The 18972-nt window shown below is 44.0% G+C and overlaps 1 protein-coding gene and 1 long non-coding RNA gene across 2 annotated transcripts in view; one reads left to right on the top strand and one right to left on the bottom strand.

The window, feature by feature from the left end:
- Positions 1 to 794: 794 nt before the first annotated feature.
- On the bottom strand, positions 795 to 14880 carry LOC130291069 (uncharacterized). The gene is made up of 3 exons (XR_008847786.1): positions 14831 to 14880; positions 9709 to 9813; positions 795 to 1091 (listed from the first exon to the last, which is right to left on the bottom strand). It is a non-coding gene; the product is annotated as an uncharacterized LOC130291069 (long non-coding RNA).
- YIPF6 (Yip1 domain family member 6) overlaps positions 14870 to 18972 on the top strand; it is a 21410-nt gene continuing 17307 nt past the window's right edge. Inside the window, exon 1 of the mRNA XM_056539437.1 lies at positions 14870 to 15022. Coding sequence (XP_056395412.1) covers positions 14978 to 15022 — 45 coding nt within the window. The 5' untranslated portion in view covers positions 14870 to 14977. The remainder of the gene's footprint in view (positions 15023 to 18972) is intronic.

Here is an 18972-nt window from a genome sequence, read left to right as displayed (position 1 = left end):
TACCACATATGTTTATTTTTATTATGTTTATATATTTTTTTTATATGGAATTTGGGAAAAGGGGGGTGATTTAAACTTTTAATAAGGAAGGGGTTAATGTGTGGGTTTTAAAACTTTTTTTTTTTTTTACACTTTTAGTCCATAGAACCATACTGATCAGTGTGCTCTGCGCTCGATTGATAAAGCCTGGCCCTGCCAGGCTTTATCATTCAGAGCACGGGAGCCGCCACAGCAGGAGAGGTAAGCCCTCAGGCTACCTCCACAGTGGATCGCCCCCCCCCCCCCCCAGCGATCGTGCTGCGTGGGGGCGATCCCCCCCACTGGACCAGCAGGGACAGGATACAGGCACCTTTAGACGCCGCAGTGAACTTTGACAGCGGCGATCTAAAGGGTTTAAGGGGTTGAAAGCCGCATGTCGGCTATTAACGTCGGCCCCCAGCTCTGAATCAGCTGGGGGCTGGCTGGTATGACGTGGGCTCAAGTCAGGAGCCCGAGTCATACACCGTTAACGGCCATTGGACGAGTATAGACATCCATGGTCATTAACAGGTTAAGCACAATTTTTATTATGCACATATATGCCTACAAAATATATACGTAGTACTGTCAAGGATGGCTTGAGGTGAGGCATTGTGAGTGACTGCTGTGAGTGACTGCTGCTGTATATAGCTGAGTGTCAACATAAAGAGATATACACCAGACAGGATGTTGGTATAAAAACTCTCTCAGCAAGAAGCTCAGATAGTTCCCAATTGCTATCCGAGAGTTCTCAGAGAGAGTTCTGCTTTAATCAAGGAAGTACATTTAGTTACATTTGACAAAAAAGGGTGGTTAGTTATGACGTCAAAATCAGCATGTTACATTTTGATTGGTTAGTTGAGCTTTATCTCTGTATATATTAGCATATTTAGCATCCATTTCTTTCTTAGCCAAAGTTCATTTATGCGGCTCTCTCACTCAGAACTGGAAAAAACCCAGATCGTTGTCCTTCCATACAATCTGTATCTTCCTCAAATGTTTTGTCTTCTGACGACTCCTCTTGGACCTCCGGGCGTCACTCTGAGGTCTCTATCTTAGTTGCAAGCAAATAGCTGGATATAGGTTAAGAGTAGGTAACAAATATATTTTTTCAATATTAGAAATGGCATATAAATATATAAGTATTAAAGGGGTAGTCCAGTGGTGAAAAACGTATCCCCTATCCTAAGGATAGGGGATAAGTTTGAGATCGTGGGGGTCCGACCGTTGGGGCCCCCTGCGATCTCTCTGTACGGGGGCCAGGCTCTCCGGCCAGATAGCGGCAGACACGCCCCCTCAATACATCTCTATGGCAGAGCCGGAGATTGCAGAAGGCAGCGCTTCGGCTCTGCCATAGAGTTGTACTGAGAGGGCGTGTCGGCCCCTGCTTTGTGGGAAGGTCAACTCGCCCCCTTCCCGCGGGCTGTGGGGGCTCCGTACAGGAGATCGCAGGGGGCCCCAGCGGTCGGACTCCCCGCGATCTCAAACTTATCCCCTATCCTTAGGATAGGGGATAAGTTGTTCACCACTGGGTTCACCACTGGACTACTCTATATATTGATGGGCAGTCAGAATCATTTTAATCAACTTGTCAGTATATCTTTGTTGTACACACATTTTTTCATTTATTCTTTTATATTTTTAAATATATACATAACATATATGTTTACCATCAATATGCACTGTATAGGGGAGAATTATGAAAACATGTCCAGAGGAAAAGTTGCTGAGTTGCCCATAGCAACCAATCAGATCGCTTCTTTCACTTTTGTAAAGGCCTCTGAAAAATGAAAGAAGCGATCTGATTGGTTGCTATGGGCAACTCAGCAACTTTTCCTCTGGACAGGTTTTGATAAATCTCCCCCTATATCTCTATAGTGCACATATACTTTCTTATACACATTGATACTACTTATATCACATTATTGCATATGCATGTATAGTTAAGCCCATAGGGTATATATTGCATTACAGGTTGTTATATTGTGTGCATGTATTATGGATGTTATAGCATGTAATTGACTTTGCCCTGCATTGAGATGGCTTCCCGGACTCCACATGGGATCTTCGCATGTGCGGTTTCCTAAGTGGAAATGCTGGACACTGCTCATGTCTGGGGATTGAGCGCATGACGTGCGCTTGTCCCGTGACGTTCACTGTCAGTGTTACTGAAGATATGATGTCACTAAATCAACAAACATAACTTATATTTCTGAGGGTCTGAATCAATATTAATACGTATCTTGCCACAATATATATGTTTTATACTCACTAGTTAACATGATTTTTGATTGTTTTGCCATAAATTGATTTTTATTACTTTGTTAATTGTTCACCTGATAAATTGTAACACCAGTACCCACTGCACTATGCTTGAGAAACACGGCGTGATACTGTTGAAACGTTGTATCTAAACATGGGATAATAAACCGCTTTGTCTGAAGCTTTTTGGTATCTATCTATCTATCTATCTATCTATCTATCTATCTCATATGTATCTATCTATCTATCTCATATATATATATATATATATATATATATATATATATATAAAAATATTTATATACACATATCTCATATCTTTCTTCTATCTATGTATTTCATATACAGTACAGACCAAAAGTTTGGACACACCTTCTCATTCAAAGAGTTTTCTTTATTTTCATGACTATGAAAATTGTAGATTCACACTGAAGGCATCAAAACTATGAATTAACATGTGGAATTATAGACATAACAAAAAAGTGTGAAATATTCTAGGTTCTCCAAAGTAGCCACCTTTTGCTTTGATTACTGCTTTGCACACTCTTGGCATTCTCTTGATGAGCTTCAAGAGGTAGTCACCTGAAATGGTCTTCCAACAGTCTTGAAGGAGTTCCCAGAGATGCTTAGCACTTGTTGGCCCTTTTGCCTTCATTGGGTTTAGGTCTGGTGACTGTGGAGGCCAGGTCATCTGGCTCAGCAACCCATCACTCTCCTTCTTGGTCAAATAGCCATTTTCAACAGCCATTCCTGTTGAAAAATAAATGATGGGCCAACTAAACGCAAACTGGATGGAATAGCATGCCGCTGCAAGATGCTGTGGTAGCCATGCTGGTTCAGTATGCCTTCAATTTTGAATAAATCCCCAACAGTGTAACCAGCAAAGCCCCCCCCCCCCCCCCCCACACACACACACCATCACACCTCCTCCTCCATGCTTCACGTTGGGAACCAGTAGAGTCCATCCGTTCACCTTTTCTGCGTCGCACAAAGACACGGTGGTTGAAATCAAAGATCTCAAATTTGGACTCATCAGACCAAAGCACAGATTTCCACTGGTCTAATGTCCAATCCTTGTGTTCTTTAGCCCAAACAAGTCTCTTCTGCTTGTTGCCTGTCCTTAGCAGTGGTTTCCTAGCAGATATTCTACGATGAAGGCCTGATTCACACAGTATCCTCTTAACAGTTGTTCTAGAGATGTGTCTGCTGCTATAACTCTGTGTGGCATTGACCTGGTCTCTATTCTGAGCTGCTGTTAACCTGCGATTTTTGAGGCTGGTGACTCGGATGAACTTATCTTCCACAGCAGAGGTGACTCCTGGTCTTCCTTTCCTGAGGCGGTCCGCATGTAAGACTGGGTCCACACTACGTTTTGTCCCATACGGGAGCGCATACGGCAGGGGGGAGCTAAAAGCTCGCGCTCCCGTATGTAACCGTATGCGCTCCCGTATGTCATTCATTTCAATGAGCCGACCGGAGTGAAACGTTCGGTCCGGTCGGCTCATTTTTGCGCCGTATGCGCTTTTACAACCGGACCTAAAACCGTGGTTGACCAGGGTTTTAGGTCCGGTTGTAAAAGCGCATACGGCGCAAAAATGAGCCGACCGGACCGAACGTTTCACTCCGGTCGGCTCATTGAAATGAATGACATACGGGAGCGCATACGGTTACATACGGGAGCGCAAGCTTTTAGCTCCCTCCTGCCGTATGCGCTCCCGTGTGGGACAAAACGTAGTGTGGACCCAGCCTAAGCCAGTTTCTTTGTAGCTCTTACTGGTTTTTGTGACTGCACTTGGGGACACTTTCCACCTAGAATATGACATATTTTCAGTTGTTTCACACTTTTTTCTTGTGTCTATAATTCCACATGTGTTAATTCATAGTTTTGATGCCTTCAGTGTGAATCTATAATTTTCATAGTCATGAAAATAAAGAAAACTCTTTGTATGACAAGGTGTGTCCAAACTTTTGGTCTGTACTGTATATCTATCTTATATCCAGGGGAAAACTGACAGGTCGAGCACCCAGGCACTGCCTTACGACCCAGGCCTGAGAGTAGGTCTACCGCTGCCAACATCTTTGTTCGATTTACCTTCAGGCTACTTAGACGCTGGGCCTGGCCAGAAAGGTGGCCTGTCACCCGCAAAGCTTGCACTACCTACTGGGGGCGTAACCTACCTGGCACAATATCTACTGAGAGCATTACCTATCTGAGGGCATTAACTACCTGGGCGCACTATCTACAGGGGGCATTACCTACCTGAGGAAACTACCTACTGGAGGCACTATCCACTGGGGGCACTATCTACTGGGGACATTACTTACCTGGGGTCACTACCTACTGGGGGTATTGCGTACTACCTACTGAGACATTGCCTACAACCTACATACTGGGATAATTACCTACCTGGGAGCATTACTGGGGGGGGGCATTACCTACTACCTACCTACTGGGGGCATTACTGACAGTAGGGAACAGGTGGGGAATGTGCTGAAAAAGTGTGGTGCCAATATGTTTGTTGTCTGGCAGATTCGGTGGGGACGAGTCATGGTTTAAAAATGAATTAATGGTGGTCTGAGCAAAGCAGAGAAAAAAGGAAAAGATAACGACCCCAAGAAGACGCCTCCCGTGAGCCAGTAGATGTAACTGCACTGTGTATTTATACGGTCTGAAACACCTGTGTAGAGCTGGGTTCACCACTTTATGGGCTTTGTATGGGGGGGATGTTCACTGTTTGTTTGTTTTGTTTTTTTTACAGTCACTATGTGGTGGTAATGGTCATGGTGTGGTGGTATTATTCTCTCTTGTATACTGGTATCATTATTGGTAATATTGGTCTTAGTATACCGGATATGGTCAGTAACAGTATGATGGTAATGTGTATGATGATAATATTGTTCTCTGTATACTGGTATTATTGGTAATATTGGTCTCAGTATACAGGATTTGGTCAGTAACAGTATGATGGTAATACATATGAAGATAATATTCCTCCTTGTATACTGGTATTATTGGTAATATTGGTCTTAGTATACAGGATTTGTTCAGTAACAGTATCATGGTAATATGTAAGGTGAAGGAATTGTTTTTCTTGTCCTGTGTTTTTAAAATATTTTTTTCATAGACAAACGGCAAGATAGCGGGTGGCCCTGGGGACCGTTTTGAGGGTGGGCTATGGGGAAGAGGGCTGCATAAGAGGCCCCAAAATCTTTGATGGCAGCTCTGATTATAAATGGCAAATGGTACACATGGGACCCTATTGCATATTTTTCACTGGGGCCCAAAAGGTAAATGTTACGCATCGGGAGGCCCTATTACAAGGGGGGGTTCCGGTATTGTAACATATTGGTATTTTGATTCTTTCATTGTTCACGTTAAGCAGCAAAACTGAAGAGCATGGTGTTCTTGCTCATATGTGTAAATGTCTGACATCTAGTGGATAGTGTAAAACCTGCAGTGCTAAAATTTTCACAGTTGTTTTTTAAATTTATAGGTGTGAGAGGAACAGAGAAAAAAAATCCAAAAAGTGTAAAAACAACTTAGCAATATAGCTGGCAAAGCAGAAGAAAATTGTTCATCCATTTCAGCCAATCACCCTGCAGTGTTGCTTCAGGGAAAGGCAAAAGAAAACATGTGCTAGAAGCCAATATACTGCACATCAATGGCCCTTCTCCAGAATCTACGGTACTTACTATAACCTGTAATGTTATTACTCTCTAAAAATACATCCAGACACCTTTTCAACTTTTTTATTGAGTTCCCCATGAACACTTCCTCTAGGAGAGAGTGTAGTCTTCCTGCTTTTACAGTAAGCCTGTGCTGGTGTAGAAACCTTCTTTCATCTAGTCATAGAGGATGCCCCCTTGTTATAGATTCAGTCCTGGGTATAAATAGATCATGGGGACATCTCTGTTACTGTCCTCTGATATATTTATACATAGTTATCAGGTCACTACCCCCAGCTGTCTGGTTTTCTAAACTTAATAATAATCTATCAATGATAATTATCTTTCAGGGTACTGTAGACCGCTCATAGGCCACATACTGATTTAAAACTTGCATAGCACAAGGAAAACACTTTATACCGCTGGATTAATAAAACTTAAAAACAATTAATTCATCTTGTGTTTACTAGACAGCAATCTCATTCGAAGTACTCCATTCAACTATCCACAGGGTAAGTGGCTGTATGCTCATATCAAAAGAGCAAGCAGGCGCGGATGAGGAGCGGATGAGACAAGATTCATAAAACAGAGAACAAATAAGGTAAAAAGGAGGTAACCTAACCCCTAACAGTATCATGGAGCAATCATAATTAAGCTTTGTACAATAAGCTAGTCCAGACAGGGGTACAAGAAAGAAAAAGAACAGGTAAGGAGATGGGGAGAGAAGGGGTAAGGGAGAGGCAATGATAAGGGAAGGGAGTCCTCCAAGGAGGTAGAAGTAGATCTTCACCATGGTCACTATCTTGGGGACCAAATCAAGGCAGCCACTGTGCAAACGGAGGGACTGACCTGTGAATGCACCAAGTCTGTAGAGCCTTTTTGGGCCACCTAGGCTCCTCGACCATGAGGGATTTCATATAATGTATGGTTCCACAGACCACTCATAGAAAGCAGCTGTCACTGTGGATTTCTATTGCAGTGATATTACCGTCCTGGCCGCAGTTAAAAGATGCTGTAGCAGTCCCCTCTTAATAGCCTTGAGGGGCCCAGGAAGGCGAGACATCAAGGCAATGCCTGGCATAGGGGCCACAATGGTATCATAGACTTGTGAATACATTTCAAAGACTGCTTACCAAAAAAGCACCAGCGCCAAGCAATCTGACTATATTTGTATTGTAGTGCTGACCTATGTGTGGTAGCCCTTGGGGGGAGTATGGTAGTTGGGGTGTTTTTTCGGTAAGTTAGGGGTTAATGTTAACCCTAAAGTTTGTGATGCCAGGTTGAGGGCTAGTATGCTGAGGTAATTCTCCAGCCTATCGCTGCCCTTCCCAGTAACGATAGGTGCATATACAAAATGACTGAAGGTCCACAAGGTACTTGAACAAACTTTACTGAAAGGCTTGCGGTACATCCAATGCACAATAACAGTATCAGGAATACAGTCTCTATATAGTGCGATGACTGAGAGTTGTTGCGGACCTTGACTTTTAGATACAGTTTCTGAATTTAGGGTAATATTTGCAGATCCGTCCGGATTTAGGGGGTAGATAAGGTCCGGTGATCATGCAGAGTGCTTAGGGATTGATACACTCTCAATTTAGAATCGATTAGCCGTTGCCGCAAGGCTCGGGCCTAACTCACTGCGGGAGATAGTTGTATAGATCCTTCCTCGGCAGGAGCGCAGGAGCAAAGAGAAAGAGCAATGGCCACCGCTCCCTTATATGGGCAGGGGCAGGGCCGTTTTGGATTGGTCCCAGTAACTGTCACCGTTACAAGGAGTGATGGGTAGAATACATCACAGGGACCTCCAAAGATCCTAAACCAAAAACCATAGAGTTTTCCTGATCACGTGACCCACAGGTCCTGTCACGCTGCATACAGGTAATTAACTATTTATACAATCATATTTACATGCATCCTAAATAAACCATTAGCTCAATAACTATCTAGATGAGAGGTGACCAGGGGTGAACTAGACAATGGGGACCCTGACGTCATAGGGACTCTGGCTAAGGGGACCCACATACGCAGGTACCGGATAGGATACTGTACCGGGACACCGCATATGTAAAAAATGATGCAGTAAAACTAAAAGATAAAGCTATAAATGTTGCTTTGTGGATGTAGTTGTAGTATCAGCAGCAGGAGTAGTAGGTGCTGCAGTGATGGCAGGAGATGGGTGCCTGTGTGCAGTAGTAGTGGCTCAGAAAAAAAAATTGCAATGAGATTAAAGGGGTACTCCGGTGGAAAACAGTTTTTTTTTTTAAATCAGCTGGTGCCAAAAAGTTAGCCAGATTTGTATATACTTCTATTTAAAAATCTTAATACTTCCAGTATTTATCAGCTGATGTATACTACAGAGGAAGTTCTTTTCTTTTTGAAGTTCTTTTCTGTCTGATCACAGTGCTCTCTGCTGACACCTCCATTTCAGGAACTGTCCAGAGGAAGAGCAAATTCCCATAGCAAACCTCTCCTGCTCTGGACAGTTCCTGACATGGACAGAGGTGTCAGCAAAGAGCAATTATATTCCATTTCTCTCCAAGAGCTTTGTGTATGTCCAGCTGATTTAGATCGGGTGTCAGGTGTTTTTGGATTAGGGCATCAATATGCTCCTGAACAGTCTGTGGTACTTGGTGGCACTAATGCATTGAAGCATAATGTCCCAGAGGTTCTGATTTGAATTCAAATCTGGGGAATTTGAGGACGGTCAATGACATCAATGTCTTCATCATGCCGTAACTTCCTACGCATTGTGGCAAAACGAGGCCAGGCATTCTACTACACTAGGAAAAACCCAGGCCCACGGCATTAGCATAAGGTCTAAAAATGGATCTGAGGATTCCATCCTGGTACCTAGTGGCATCAGGGTATTAATTGCTATCACACAGAGGTTTGTGCGATTCACTAGAGAATATAAGGCCATCTCGCAACAGAATCCCTGAAAAATAAAGGAATTAAAGGGGTACTCTGGTGGAAAACTTTTTTTTTTAATTAACTGGAGCCAGAAAATTAAACAGATTTGTAAATCACTTCTATTAAAAAAATCTTAATCCTTCCAGTACATATTAGCTGCTGAATACTACAGAGGAAATTCTTTTATTTTTGGAACACAGAGCTCTCTGCTGAATCACGAGCACAGTGCTCTCTGCTGACATATCTGTCCATTTTAAGAACTGTCCAGAGTAGGAAAAAATCCACATAGTAAACATATGCTGCTCTGGACAGTTCCTAAAAAGGACAGAGGTGTCAGCAGAGAGCACTGTGTTCCAAAAAAGAAAATAATTTCCTCTGTAGAATTCAGCAGCTAATAAGTACTGGAAGGATTAAGATTTTTTAATAGAAGTAATTTACAAATCTATTTAACTTTCTAGGAACCAGTTGATTTAAAATAAATAAATAAATAAAGTTTTCCTCCGGAGTACCCCTTTAAGGTGTTGCAAAGGCCCAGTGAAGGTTAAGATCTTACCCCAATTGAAATGCTGTGGGAGAACCCTAAAAGGAATTTGTCTGGCCTGTATATAATCCATCCCTAGTACCTGGTAACAGAAGAATACAGTGTTTTGGTGCAGTGTCCATAGGTTTTCTCTATCATAAAAAATTTTAAGGAAAAATTTGGCAAAATTAACTTATCCCCTTTCCTGCGGGGATATCAGGGAGTTAATCAAGCCTGATCGCTGGAAGTCTGGTATCAGAGGACAATACCTCCAAATGCTGAGCCCTACTGCTAGGCACTGTGAGGGCTTATATAACCAGAGACGTTACCTTTAAGGCTCCGTTCACACTACGGATAATTCTGCAGATTCATTGAGGTCTGTCTGGTTTCCATTTATTTAGCAGGTTTCCCCAATTTCTTAGCCCAGTCAGATCCTACAAAATAAATGATACATGTGACACAGGTGTGAACTCAGCCCTATTACTGTATGTACTATGACCGGGTGAGTCCTGAGGTCACACAAAGTCAGTGTTTCCCAACCAGAGTGTCTCCGGCTGTGGAACACGATCAAGAGAAGGCGGAGCTACTGAATGGGTTCTTTAGTTCTGTATATACTATGGAAGAAGGAGCTGACATTGGACAGGTCAGTGCTGGTAACACATCATGTAATGTACTGAACTGGCTTAATGTAGAGATGGTACAAGGTAAGTTAAGTGATATAAATGTAAGCAAATCTCCAGGGCCAGATGGACTACACCCAAGAGTTCTTAGAGAGGTACGTTTAGTAATATCTGTACCCTTGTTCATGATATTTAGAGATTCTCTGGTGTCTGGTATTGTGCCAAGGGACTGGCGCAAGGCTAATGTGGTACCAATCTTCAAGAAGGGCTCTAGGTCTTCGCCAGGCAATTATAGACCGGTAAGTCTAACGTGCATTACGGGTAAATTGTTTGAAGGACTTATAAGGGATTACATACAGGAATACATAGAGGATAATAATATTATAAGTGATAGCCAGCATGGGTTTACTATGGATAAAAGTTGTCAAACCAATCTAATTTGCATTTATGAAGAGGTGAGTAGAAGCCTTGACAGAGGAATGGCTGTGGATATAGTGTTTCTGGATTTTGCCAAAGCGTTTGATACTGTCCCTCACAGAGATCTGACAGGTAAGTTAAGGTCCTTGGGCTTGGAAACTTTAGTTTGTAACTGGATTGAACACTGGCTCATGGATCGTACCCAGAGAGTGGTGGTCAATGATTCGTACTCTGATTGGTCCCCGGTAATTAGTGGTGTACCCCAAGGTTCAGTACTGGGCCCGCTGTTGTTTAATTTATTTATCAATGATATAGAGGATGGTATTAACAGCTCTGTTTCTATCTTTGCAGATGACACCAAGCTTTGTAGCACGGTACAGTCTATAGAGGATGTGCATAAGTTACAAGATGACTTGGATAGACTAAGTGTCTGGGCATCCACTTGGCAAATGAGGTTCAATGTAGATAAATGTAAAGTTATGCATCTGGGTACTAATAACCTGCATGCGTCGTATGTCTTAGGGGGGATTAAACTGGCTGAGTCACTGGTAGAGAAGGATCTGGGTGTACTTGTAGATCACAGACTACAGAATAGCATGCAATGTCAGGCTGCTGCTTCCAAAGCCAGCAGGATATTGTCATGTATAAAAAGAGGCATGGACTCAAGGGACAGGGACATAATACTACCCCTTTATAAAGCATTGGTACAGCCTCACCTGGAATATGCTATTCAGTTTTGGTCACCTGTTCATAAAAGGGACACTGCGGAGTTGGAAAGGGTGCAGAGACGCGCGACTAAACTAATATGGGGCATGGAACATCTTAGCTATGAGGAGCGATTAAAGGAGTTACAATTGTTTAGTCTTGAGAAGAGACGTTTAAGGGGGATATGATAAATGTATATAAGTATATAAATGGCCCATACAAAAAATATGGAGAAAAACTGTTCCAGGTTAAACCCCCCCAAAGGACGAGGGGGCACTCCCTCCGTCTGGAGAAGAAAAGGTTTAGTCTAAAGGGGCGACACGCCTTCTTTAACGTGAGCACTGGGATTTTATGGAACGGTCTACCTCAGGAACTGGTCCCAGCAGGAACAATTAACAGCTTTAAAACAGGGTTAGATACATTCCTGGAACAAAATAACATTAATGCTTATGCAGAATTATAAAACTACATCCCTTTTCCTTATCCCCTTACACCCTTCACTTCAATTCCCTTGTTGGACTTGATGGACGTATGTCTTTTTTCAACCATACTAACTATGTAACTATATAACACTACAACTCCCAGCATGCCGGTAGTTGAAGTTTTGAAACAGCTGGAGGCACTCTGGTTGGGAAACACTGGTCTAACCCAGTGCAGAGGAGAAGTGTATGATTAGGCTAAGGCTAGGTTCACACTGCCACCAAAGGGAGCTCTGTCACTCAACGGAGTTGAGCGGATAAAAAAAATACTGCATGTCCGATATTTTTTCTCGCCTCAACTCCTCTAAAATACTGGACACCCCATGGACCACATTCAAGTCAATGGGATCAGGGCTCAAGTCCTGCAGGAACTCATTGGAACGGAGTTCCTGCACTTTTTCCAAAGCAGGAACGCAGTTCCCATTAGCAGGAGTCCTGCAGAACCAGCCCCTAAAGGGGTACAACACCGCTGGACATCTTATCACGGGGGTCCCGCCGCTGGGGACCCCAGTGATCTTGGCTGCGGCACCCCAGACATCCGTTGCACGGTGTGAACTTCACTCTGTGCCAAATGACTGGCGAAGGGGGCAGAGGCTTATGAGGTCATGGCCATGGCCCCTCAATGCAAGTCTATGGGAGTGACAGCCGTCATGCCCCCTCCTATAGACTTGCACTGAAAGGCTGTGGCCGTGACGTCATGAGCCTCCGGTGCTGCATCCAATGCTCTATACAAATGTCGAGTACAGCAGGGAGAACGCAGTGGTCCCCAGCGGCAGGACCACCACAATCAGACATCTTATCCCATACCCTTATCTTATTCCTTACCCTCCTTTGGATAGGGGATAAGATGTCTAGAGGCAGAGTAGCCCTTTAAGTGGAAATCTTGGGTGAGTTCCCCCACTTTTTTTCCCAGGACTTGACCCCTGAATGGGATCTTTCGAGACCCAGCGGCGTCCGTTGTGCAAAGGGTCCATTCACAGGGATGTGAAATTCCTATCGCCCGACGCCCGGGACTAGCAGTTTTGGGCGCCGGGCAGGTGAATTTGTCCGGCCCTTAGCCCCGAACCTGACAAGCAGGGCCGGACCTGACAAGTGCGGCGGCGATCTGCAGTCTGTATGGAGCGGGCTCCCGACTCCTGCCCGCTCCATACTCTGCAGCCTGTGTCCTCCGAAGCAGAGCAGGGGAGATGAGAAGCTGTGTACAGTATTTGTCTTCTCTCCCCTGCTCTGCAGACGTGCAGGGGGAGATGAGGGGGCGTGGCTTCTTGCTCCCCGTGCAGACCTGCGTCCTCTGCTTCACTCCCGCCAGCTGTAGCTTCGGAGAGCTGAGGGGAGGAGGCGCGTCTGCACGGGGAGACTGTATGCGGCGCCGACAGGGGAGTATGGAGCGGGCTCGGGATTCCTGCCCGCTCCATACTCTGCAGCCCCCGGCTGTTCTCACAGTAGCCGGGGGCTGCCGCTAATAGCCAGCATGCGGCGATCGCCGCGACTGGCTATTAACCCTTTAGATCGCTGCTGTCAAAGCTGACAGCGGCGTCTAAAGGGACATGTGAATGCTCCCTGGTGGGCTAGTGGGGTGGATCGCCCCCCCCGCAGCGCGATTGCAGGGGGGCGATCCACTATGGAGGTAGCCAGAGGACTTACCTCTGTTTCCTCCTGTCCCGGCTCTGTCATTGATAGATCCTGGCTGGACCAGGCTCTATCAATGGATCACAGAGCACACAGATTAATAGAGTTCAATAGAACTCTATTCATCTGTATGAGGAATCTAATGATTCCTCCTATAAGTTTAAAAAAAATAAAATAAAATAAAAAAGTTTTAATAAAAGTTTGAAAGACACATTAACCCAGTGGTCTTCAAACTGTGCCCCTCCAGATGTTACAAAACTACAATTCCCAGCATGCCAGGACAGCCGTTGGCTGTCCGGGCATGCTGGGAGTTGTAGTTTTGCAACATCTGGAGGGCCACAGTTTGAAGACCGCTGCATTAACCCCTTCCATGTTAAAAGTTCAAATCACCCCGTTTTCCTGTATAAAAACATGTAAACATAATAAAAATAAACATATTTGGTATCGCTTCGTGCGTAATTGTACAACCTATTAAAATATAACATTATGTATCCCATACGGTAAATGTAAAAAAAATACCAAACCACAGATTTGCAATTTTTATAAATATCCCAGAAAAAAAAAAGTTAAAAAGTGTTTAAAAAGTCAGATCAATACCAAAATGGTACCGATACAAAAAACAGATTATGGCGCAAAAAATGAGCCCTCATACAGCCTGGTATGCGGGAAAAAAATAAAGCTACAGGGGTTAAAAAATGGCAATTAAAAAAATTAGAAAAAGTTCAGAATTAGTAAAACATGACGTAAACGATACAAATCTGGTATCGCTGTAACCAGGCACTTAAAGTATAAAACTAACATGTTACCTCAACCACAAGGTAAATGGCGCAGAAAAGAAAACCACCAAATCTGCTAAATTATCTTTTACTATTTCAATTTCACTTCCCTTGATATATATATATATATATATATATATATATTTATTTATTTATTTTTTTGGTTCGGAGAATGTTATTGAAAAATTAAAAGTTATCATTATAGTAGGTAGTTATGGCTATTATAGGGCGAGGAGGAAAAATTAGAGCGTAAAAGCAAAAATTGGCCCAGACAGGTGGATCGTCATGGTGTCGGATCATTTAGCAGGATATTATGGTATCTTTGCCCAGTCAGCTCATGCAAAATAAACAGAATATGTGACAGAGCTCTGACACAAGTGTGAACCCTGCCCTATTATGGACTCCTGAGGACACACTAAGTCAGTGGTTCCCAACAAGAGTGCCTCCCACTGTTGCAAAACTACAACGTCCAGCATGCCCGGACAGCCCTAGGCTGTCCGGGCATGTTGAGCGTTGTAGTTTTGCAACAGCTGGAGGCACCCTGGTTGGGAACCACTGCACTGAGTACTCTCCTCCCTGACCAGTGCAGTCACATCAGCTGTACTCTTCAATTACAGACCGTGACCCTGCGCTAGGGTGACGTCACTGTCCAGAAACAACACAGGACGGCAGTGGCCTTAACCCCGTGGCGAAACTACAATTCCCAGCATGCCAAGGAGTTGTAGTTTAGCAAGAGCAACAGGTCGGCGTCCCCTGCTAAGTGGCAAGGATGACGTCAGCAGCCGTATACCGCTGCGCACGACGCTCTACCTCGCGTTCCCTTACGTCACGCCGCTGACTGGTAGTCGCTGGACACATTGCTCGTGACGTATTGCTCGCGCGCCAAAGCCGGAAGAGGATGTTGTCTCATTTTGATGACGTCTTGTGTTCCGACTCCACGTAGCTTCAGATTGATAAGAATTGCAGGAAAACATGGCGGAAACGGAGGAGAAGCCGGATGACGGAAGCAAACAGCTGGTGAGCTCCCGCGGCAGATGTCGTGCAGTCTTGTGTAGTATATGGGGGTATCGTGCAGACGGGGGTAGAATGGAAAGCTTGTGCCCTATGACAGGATGTAGAATCAGTGCAAATGTGCCGGAAATGTGACTCTTGTATAACCCTGTATAATGCCCTATTCATTGGCATTGCTGAGTGTTTGGCTATTATCAGGTAATGCAGCATGGTGGTGGCGGACAGAGGGCAGCTACATGAGTGACAGGTTACACCCCATCCCTGTCAGAGACACAATACATGGATGATCAGGATGAGTGTGCGTGCAGTGAGTGACCCAGTGTGTCTTGTGTAAACTATGAAAGATATGTGGTGGTCTGCATGCTCAAACATTGTCCAGACATCCCATTGGTAAATAGATGTCAGTGATCGCCACACATTCTGCTCCTGGTCACATGATGTCATTGGGAGTCCTGCAGCCCATCTGCCAATTCCCTTCGGTGCTGAAGTATTTTAGTATGAAGTGAATGCCTTCCATATATAATATATATATATATATATATATATATATATATATAATTTGTAATATGGAGGATCCCATCTGTTATGGGATCCTCTATATTACAATTAACTCTTGGGGGACAACCTCTGTAACCATAGTGTAATAAAGCATTCTTTACCCTTCTCTTATACTGTTTAGCCCTGTAGAAAGCAATAGTCCTGACTGTTACCTCTTGGAAGCTGAGGCTGATATCGGCTCCTGCACCTAAGTTGTTAATTGAGGGAGGGGGCTTCCCTTGTCATCCCGTTGGTCATTGCCCTACAGTTCTGACCATGTACAGAAATCTGTTGGTCCATGCCAATGGCTGCCTGTCAGTGTAAAACCTACTGAAATCTTGCAATATACTATGGAAACAGTCAGAGGATTTCCTGTTCACATCCCCTAGTCCAGGCATAGGCAAACTTCAGCACTGCAAATGTTTTGGACCACATCTGCCACGATGCTTAGGCAGCATTTTGACTTAGAGACACCTGCAGTGCTGAAGGTTGCCTATGCCTACCCTAGTATAACATCAAAAAATCTAAATTGGTCTTTATAGAAAGGCATTTTTTTCAAACAATTGCCACATCCATAAAATATATATCTCAAAAAGTTGAGTGTACCCCAAATTATTGCCATAAATGAAAGAAGCCCTCTCACAGACAGTTATAGCTCTTGGATAAAATAGAAAATGTAAATTTTGTGTCACATAACTAGATGTTTTATTATTGTGGAACAAAATAAGTAAAACATAAAAAGAATATATACATTTAGCATCACCATAATTGACTTAGTGATACTGCATGTTTTTTGATGCTTAAATTTATGCAGTTTCTGCATCAAAAACCTTACAGGTTTTGCCTGTGTGAACTTAGCCGTATAGTGAACGCTGTATAAACAAAATCCAATAAAATAGCAAAATTGCAAGGATTTGTGTAAGTCTATAGTTATAGGTTAAATGTTCTTTGAAACAGTACCTTTAAAGAATATTACTTGTCAGACACCCCCCCCCCCCCCCCCCCCCCCCATAGACTTGCATTGAGGGGACGGAGCTGTGATGTCACGATACTCCGGCCCCGTGATCGTGAGTCATGAGACACAGAGCGATCTTCGATCTGTGAGGCTGATGATAGGGGGTGCTGGAGGATAGATCCTCTTGATCGGGGATAAGACGTCTAGGGCCGGAGTACCCCTTTAAGTATTGCACATGAGTTTTATTGAGTTTAGTAGACCTGGTGAGTGATACACATGGTGTAAGTGCTCTCCTTTATCCCCAGCATGTAGAAGTGTCCCATCACACCTTTTCAGATCCTGACATGGATTGTTTACATCTAGATGGGTGGAACTGAAATATATCCTGTAGGCACAGATTTACTAATACTGACTAGCATTTTAGACCAGACAGTCTCGGACTCTTTCACAAATCTAGTGCATCTTTGAAGTAAAATAAGTAAATAACAGTTGATCTAAATTCTGCAAAGTGTTATTCACAATTTTGTCATATGGAGTCCCAAAGTCATGGCATGGCTCAGCACAGTAATGTACAGTCATTTGCAGTTGGCCCAGGTCGGCTTGTGAAGCTAAGACGTCACAGTAATGCAGTGTATAGTTTGTTCAGCAGCAGATGGAAGGGGTAGTGACTAGGGATCAACAGATATCGATTTTTTTTTTTTTTTTTTTTTTAATTTTTTTTTTTTTTTAGGGACGATACCCATAATCTGTCACCTTTCAGGCCGATAGCCGATAACTTATACCAGAATATCGGAATAAGTTATCAGCTATTTCAACCCCCATGGCGGGGCAGAAGCCGTTGCAGATCAATGATTTAAAGTGGGTGCTTTAAATCAATGTACTGCAGCAGCTTTTTCTGTGCCAGAACCACCGCCGCTGCCCGCTTCTCTCCCCCTGCCTGTCCTGAGTCTAACCACCACAGTTGCCCCATCGCCTCCCCCCCCCCCCCAATCATCTGCCCACATATCACCACCGCTGCCCCATTGCCTCCCCCCATCCTCTGGCCACATGCCGCTGCCCCATCGCCTCCCCCTCATCCTCTGTCCACATATTGCCGCCGCCCCATCGCCTCCCCCCATTCCCGGTGTTATACGCAGTGCAGCGCACAGCAATAGCGCAGGAGCCAGAAGGATCGCGGACCCCCGGGAACAAGTAATTATAACACCGGGGATGGGGGGAGGCAATGGTGTGGCGGCAGCGGTATGTGGGCAGAGGATGCGGGGAGGCAATGGGGCAGCGGCGGCGATGATCGTCTCTGGTCGTGGCATTATCAGCATATCGGCAAGGTAATTGCCAATACCTATAATGTCCAAAATCGCTATTATCGGCTGATAATATCGGCAAAACCGATAATCGGTCAATCCCTAGTAGTGACAGTAGCTCGGTAGAGGCTCCTTGTTGTCTTCTAGTACACTACAACCAACCACTTGGCAGTATGCAAAGTCTTCTTCTCATATGAGAATGCTGTTGTCTCTGTTTGACAGGAAAGGGGAATGTGTACTTTTTGCATAACAATTTGTTTTTCCTCATGCACCAGCATCTTAGGCTCCTTTCACACTAATGTTATCGCTTGGTAGGTGACGTCCATTTGGAAGATAGCAGGGAAAAAATTTGTGCATGACAAGCCTTTTTCTCCCGCTATTTTAGGCCACAATGACTGGAGTTATAGTGAATATGGTCCTCTTTGCCCGTTATAACTCCTGTTAGGCTCCGTTACAATAACGAACATTAATGGTGATCAAATTGGGAGAAAAGAGCTCTTAGCATCCACTTGTAACAGAGCAACTTTCACAGTGTGAAAGTAGCCTTAGCAGGGGATCACTCTACGCAAGTACATATCTGATCTCTACAAAAGCCCATGTGATTGCACCGGATCTTGGCTAGGGCATGTTGGGAAATAGTGCCAACAATTGTTCTCTTTCATAAAGGCATGAAGCTTCTTTATTTATATTTTCAAATGTTTTAATTTGCATCAGACAGGTGAACAAAATGTGTCATGTGGTCATTAAGCGTAGAAAATGTCAAGCCAAGTATCAGATCGCTCATTCAGCACATGATAAATGTAATCATAAAGTCATGACTCATCTTCACATCGTGACAAAATAAATTAATGCTTCAGCATTTTAACCTGTTCCCAACATTTATCAATGGAAACAGGCTGGGCCTCATACCAAGCTGTGAACAACAAAGGAAACTAAAAGTGCCCTCTAACATAGTCCCCAAAATGTCATAAGTAGAGATGAGCGAACTTACAGTAAATTCGATTCGTCACAAACTTCTCGGCTCGGCAGTTGATTACTTTTCCTGCATAAATTAGTTCAGCCTTCAGGTGCTCCGGTGGGCTGGAAAAGGTGGATACAGTCCTAGGAAAGAGTCTCCTAAGACTGTAACCACCTTTTCCAGCCCACCGGAAAGCTGAACTAAT

This window comes from Hyla sarda, chromosome 9, assembly GCF_029499605.1.
Source record: "Hyla sarda isolate aHylSar1 chromosome 9, aHylSar1.hap1, whole genome shotgun sequence".
Taxonomy (NCBI): domain Eukaryota; kingdom Metazoa; phylum Chordata; class Amphibia; order Anura; family Hylidae; genus Hyla; species Hyla sarda.
This window is presented reverse-complemented; position numbering and strand designations above follow the sequence as displayed.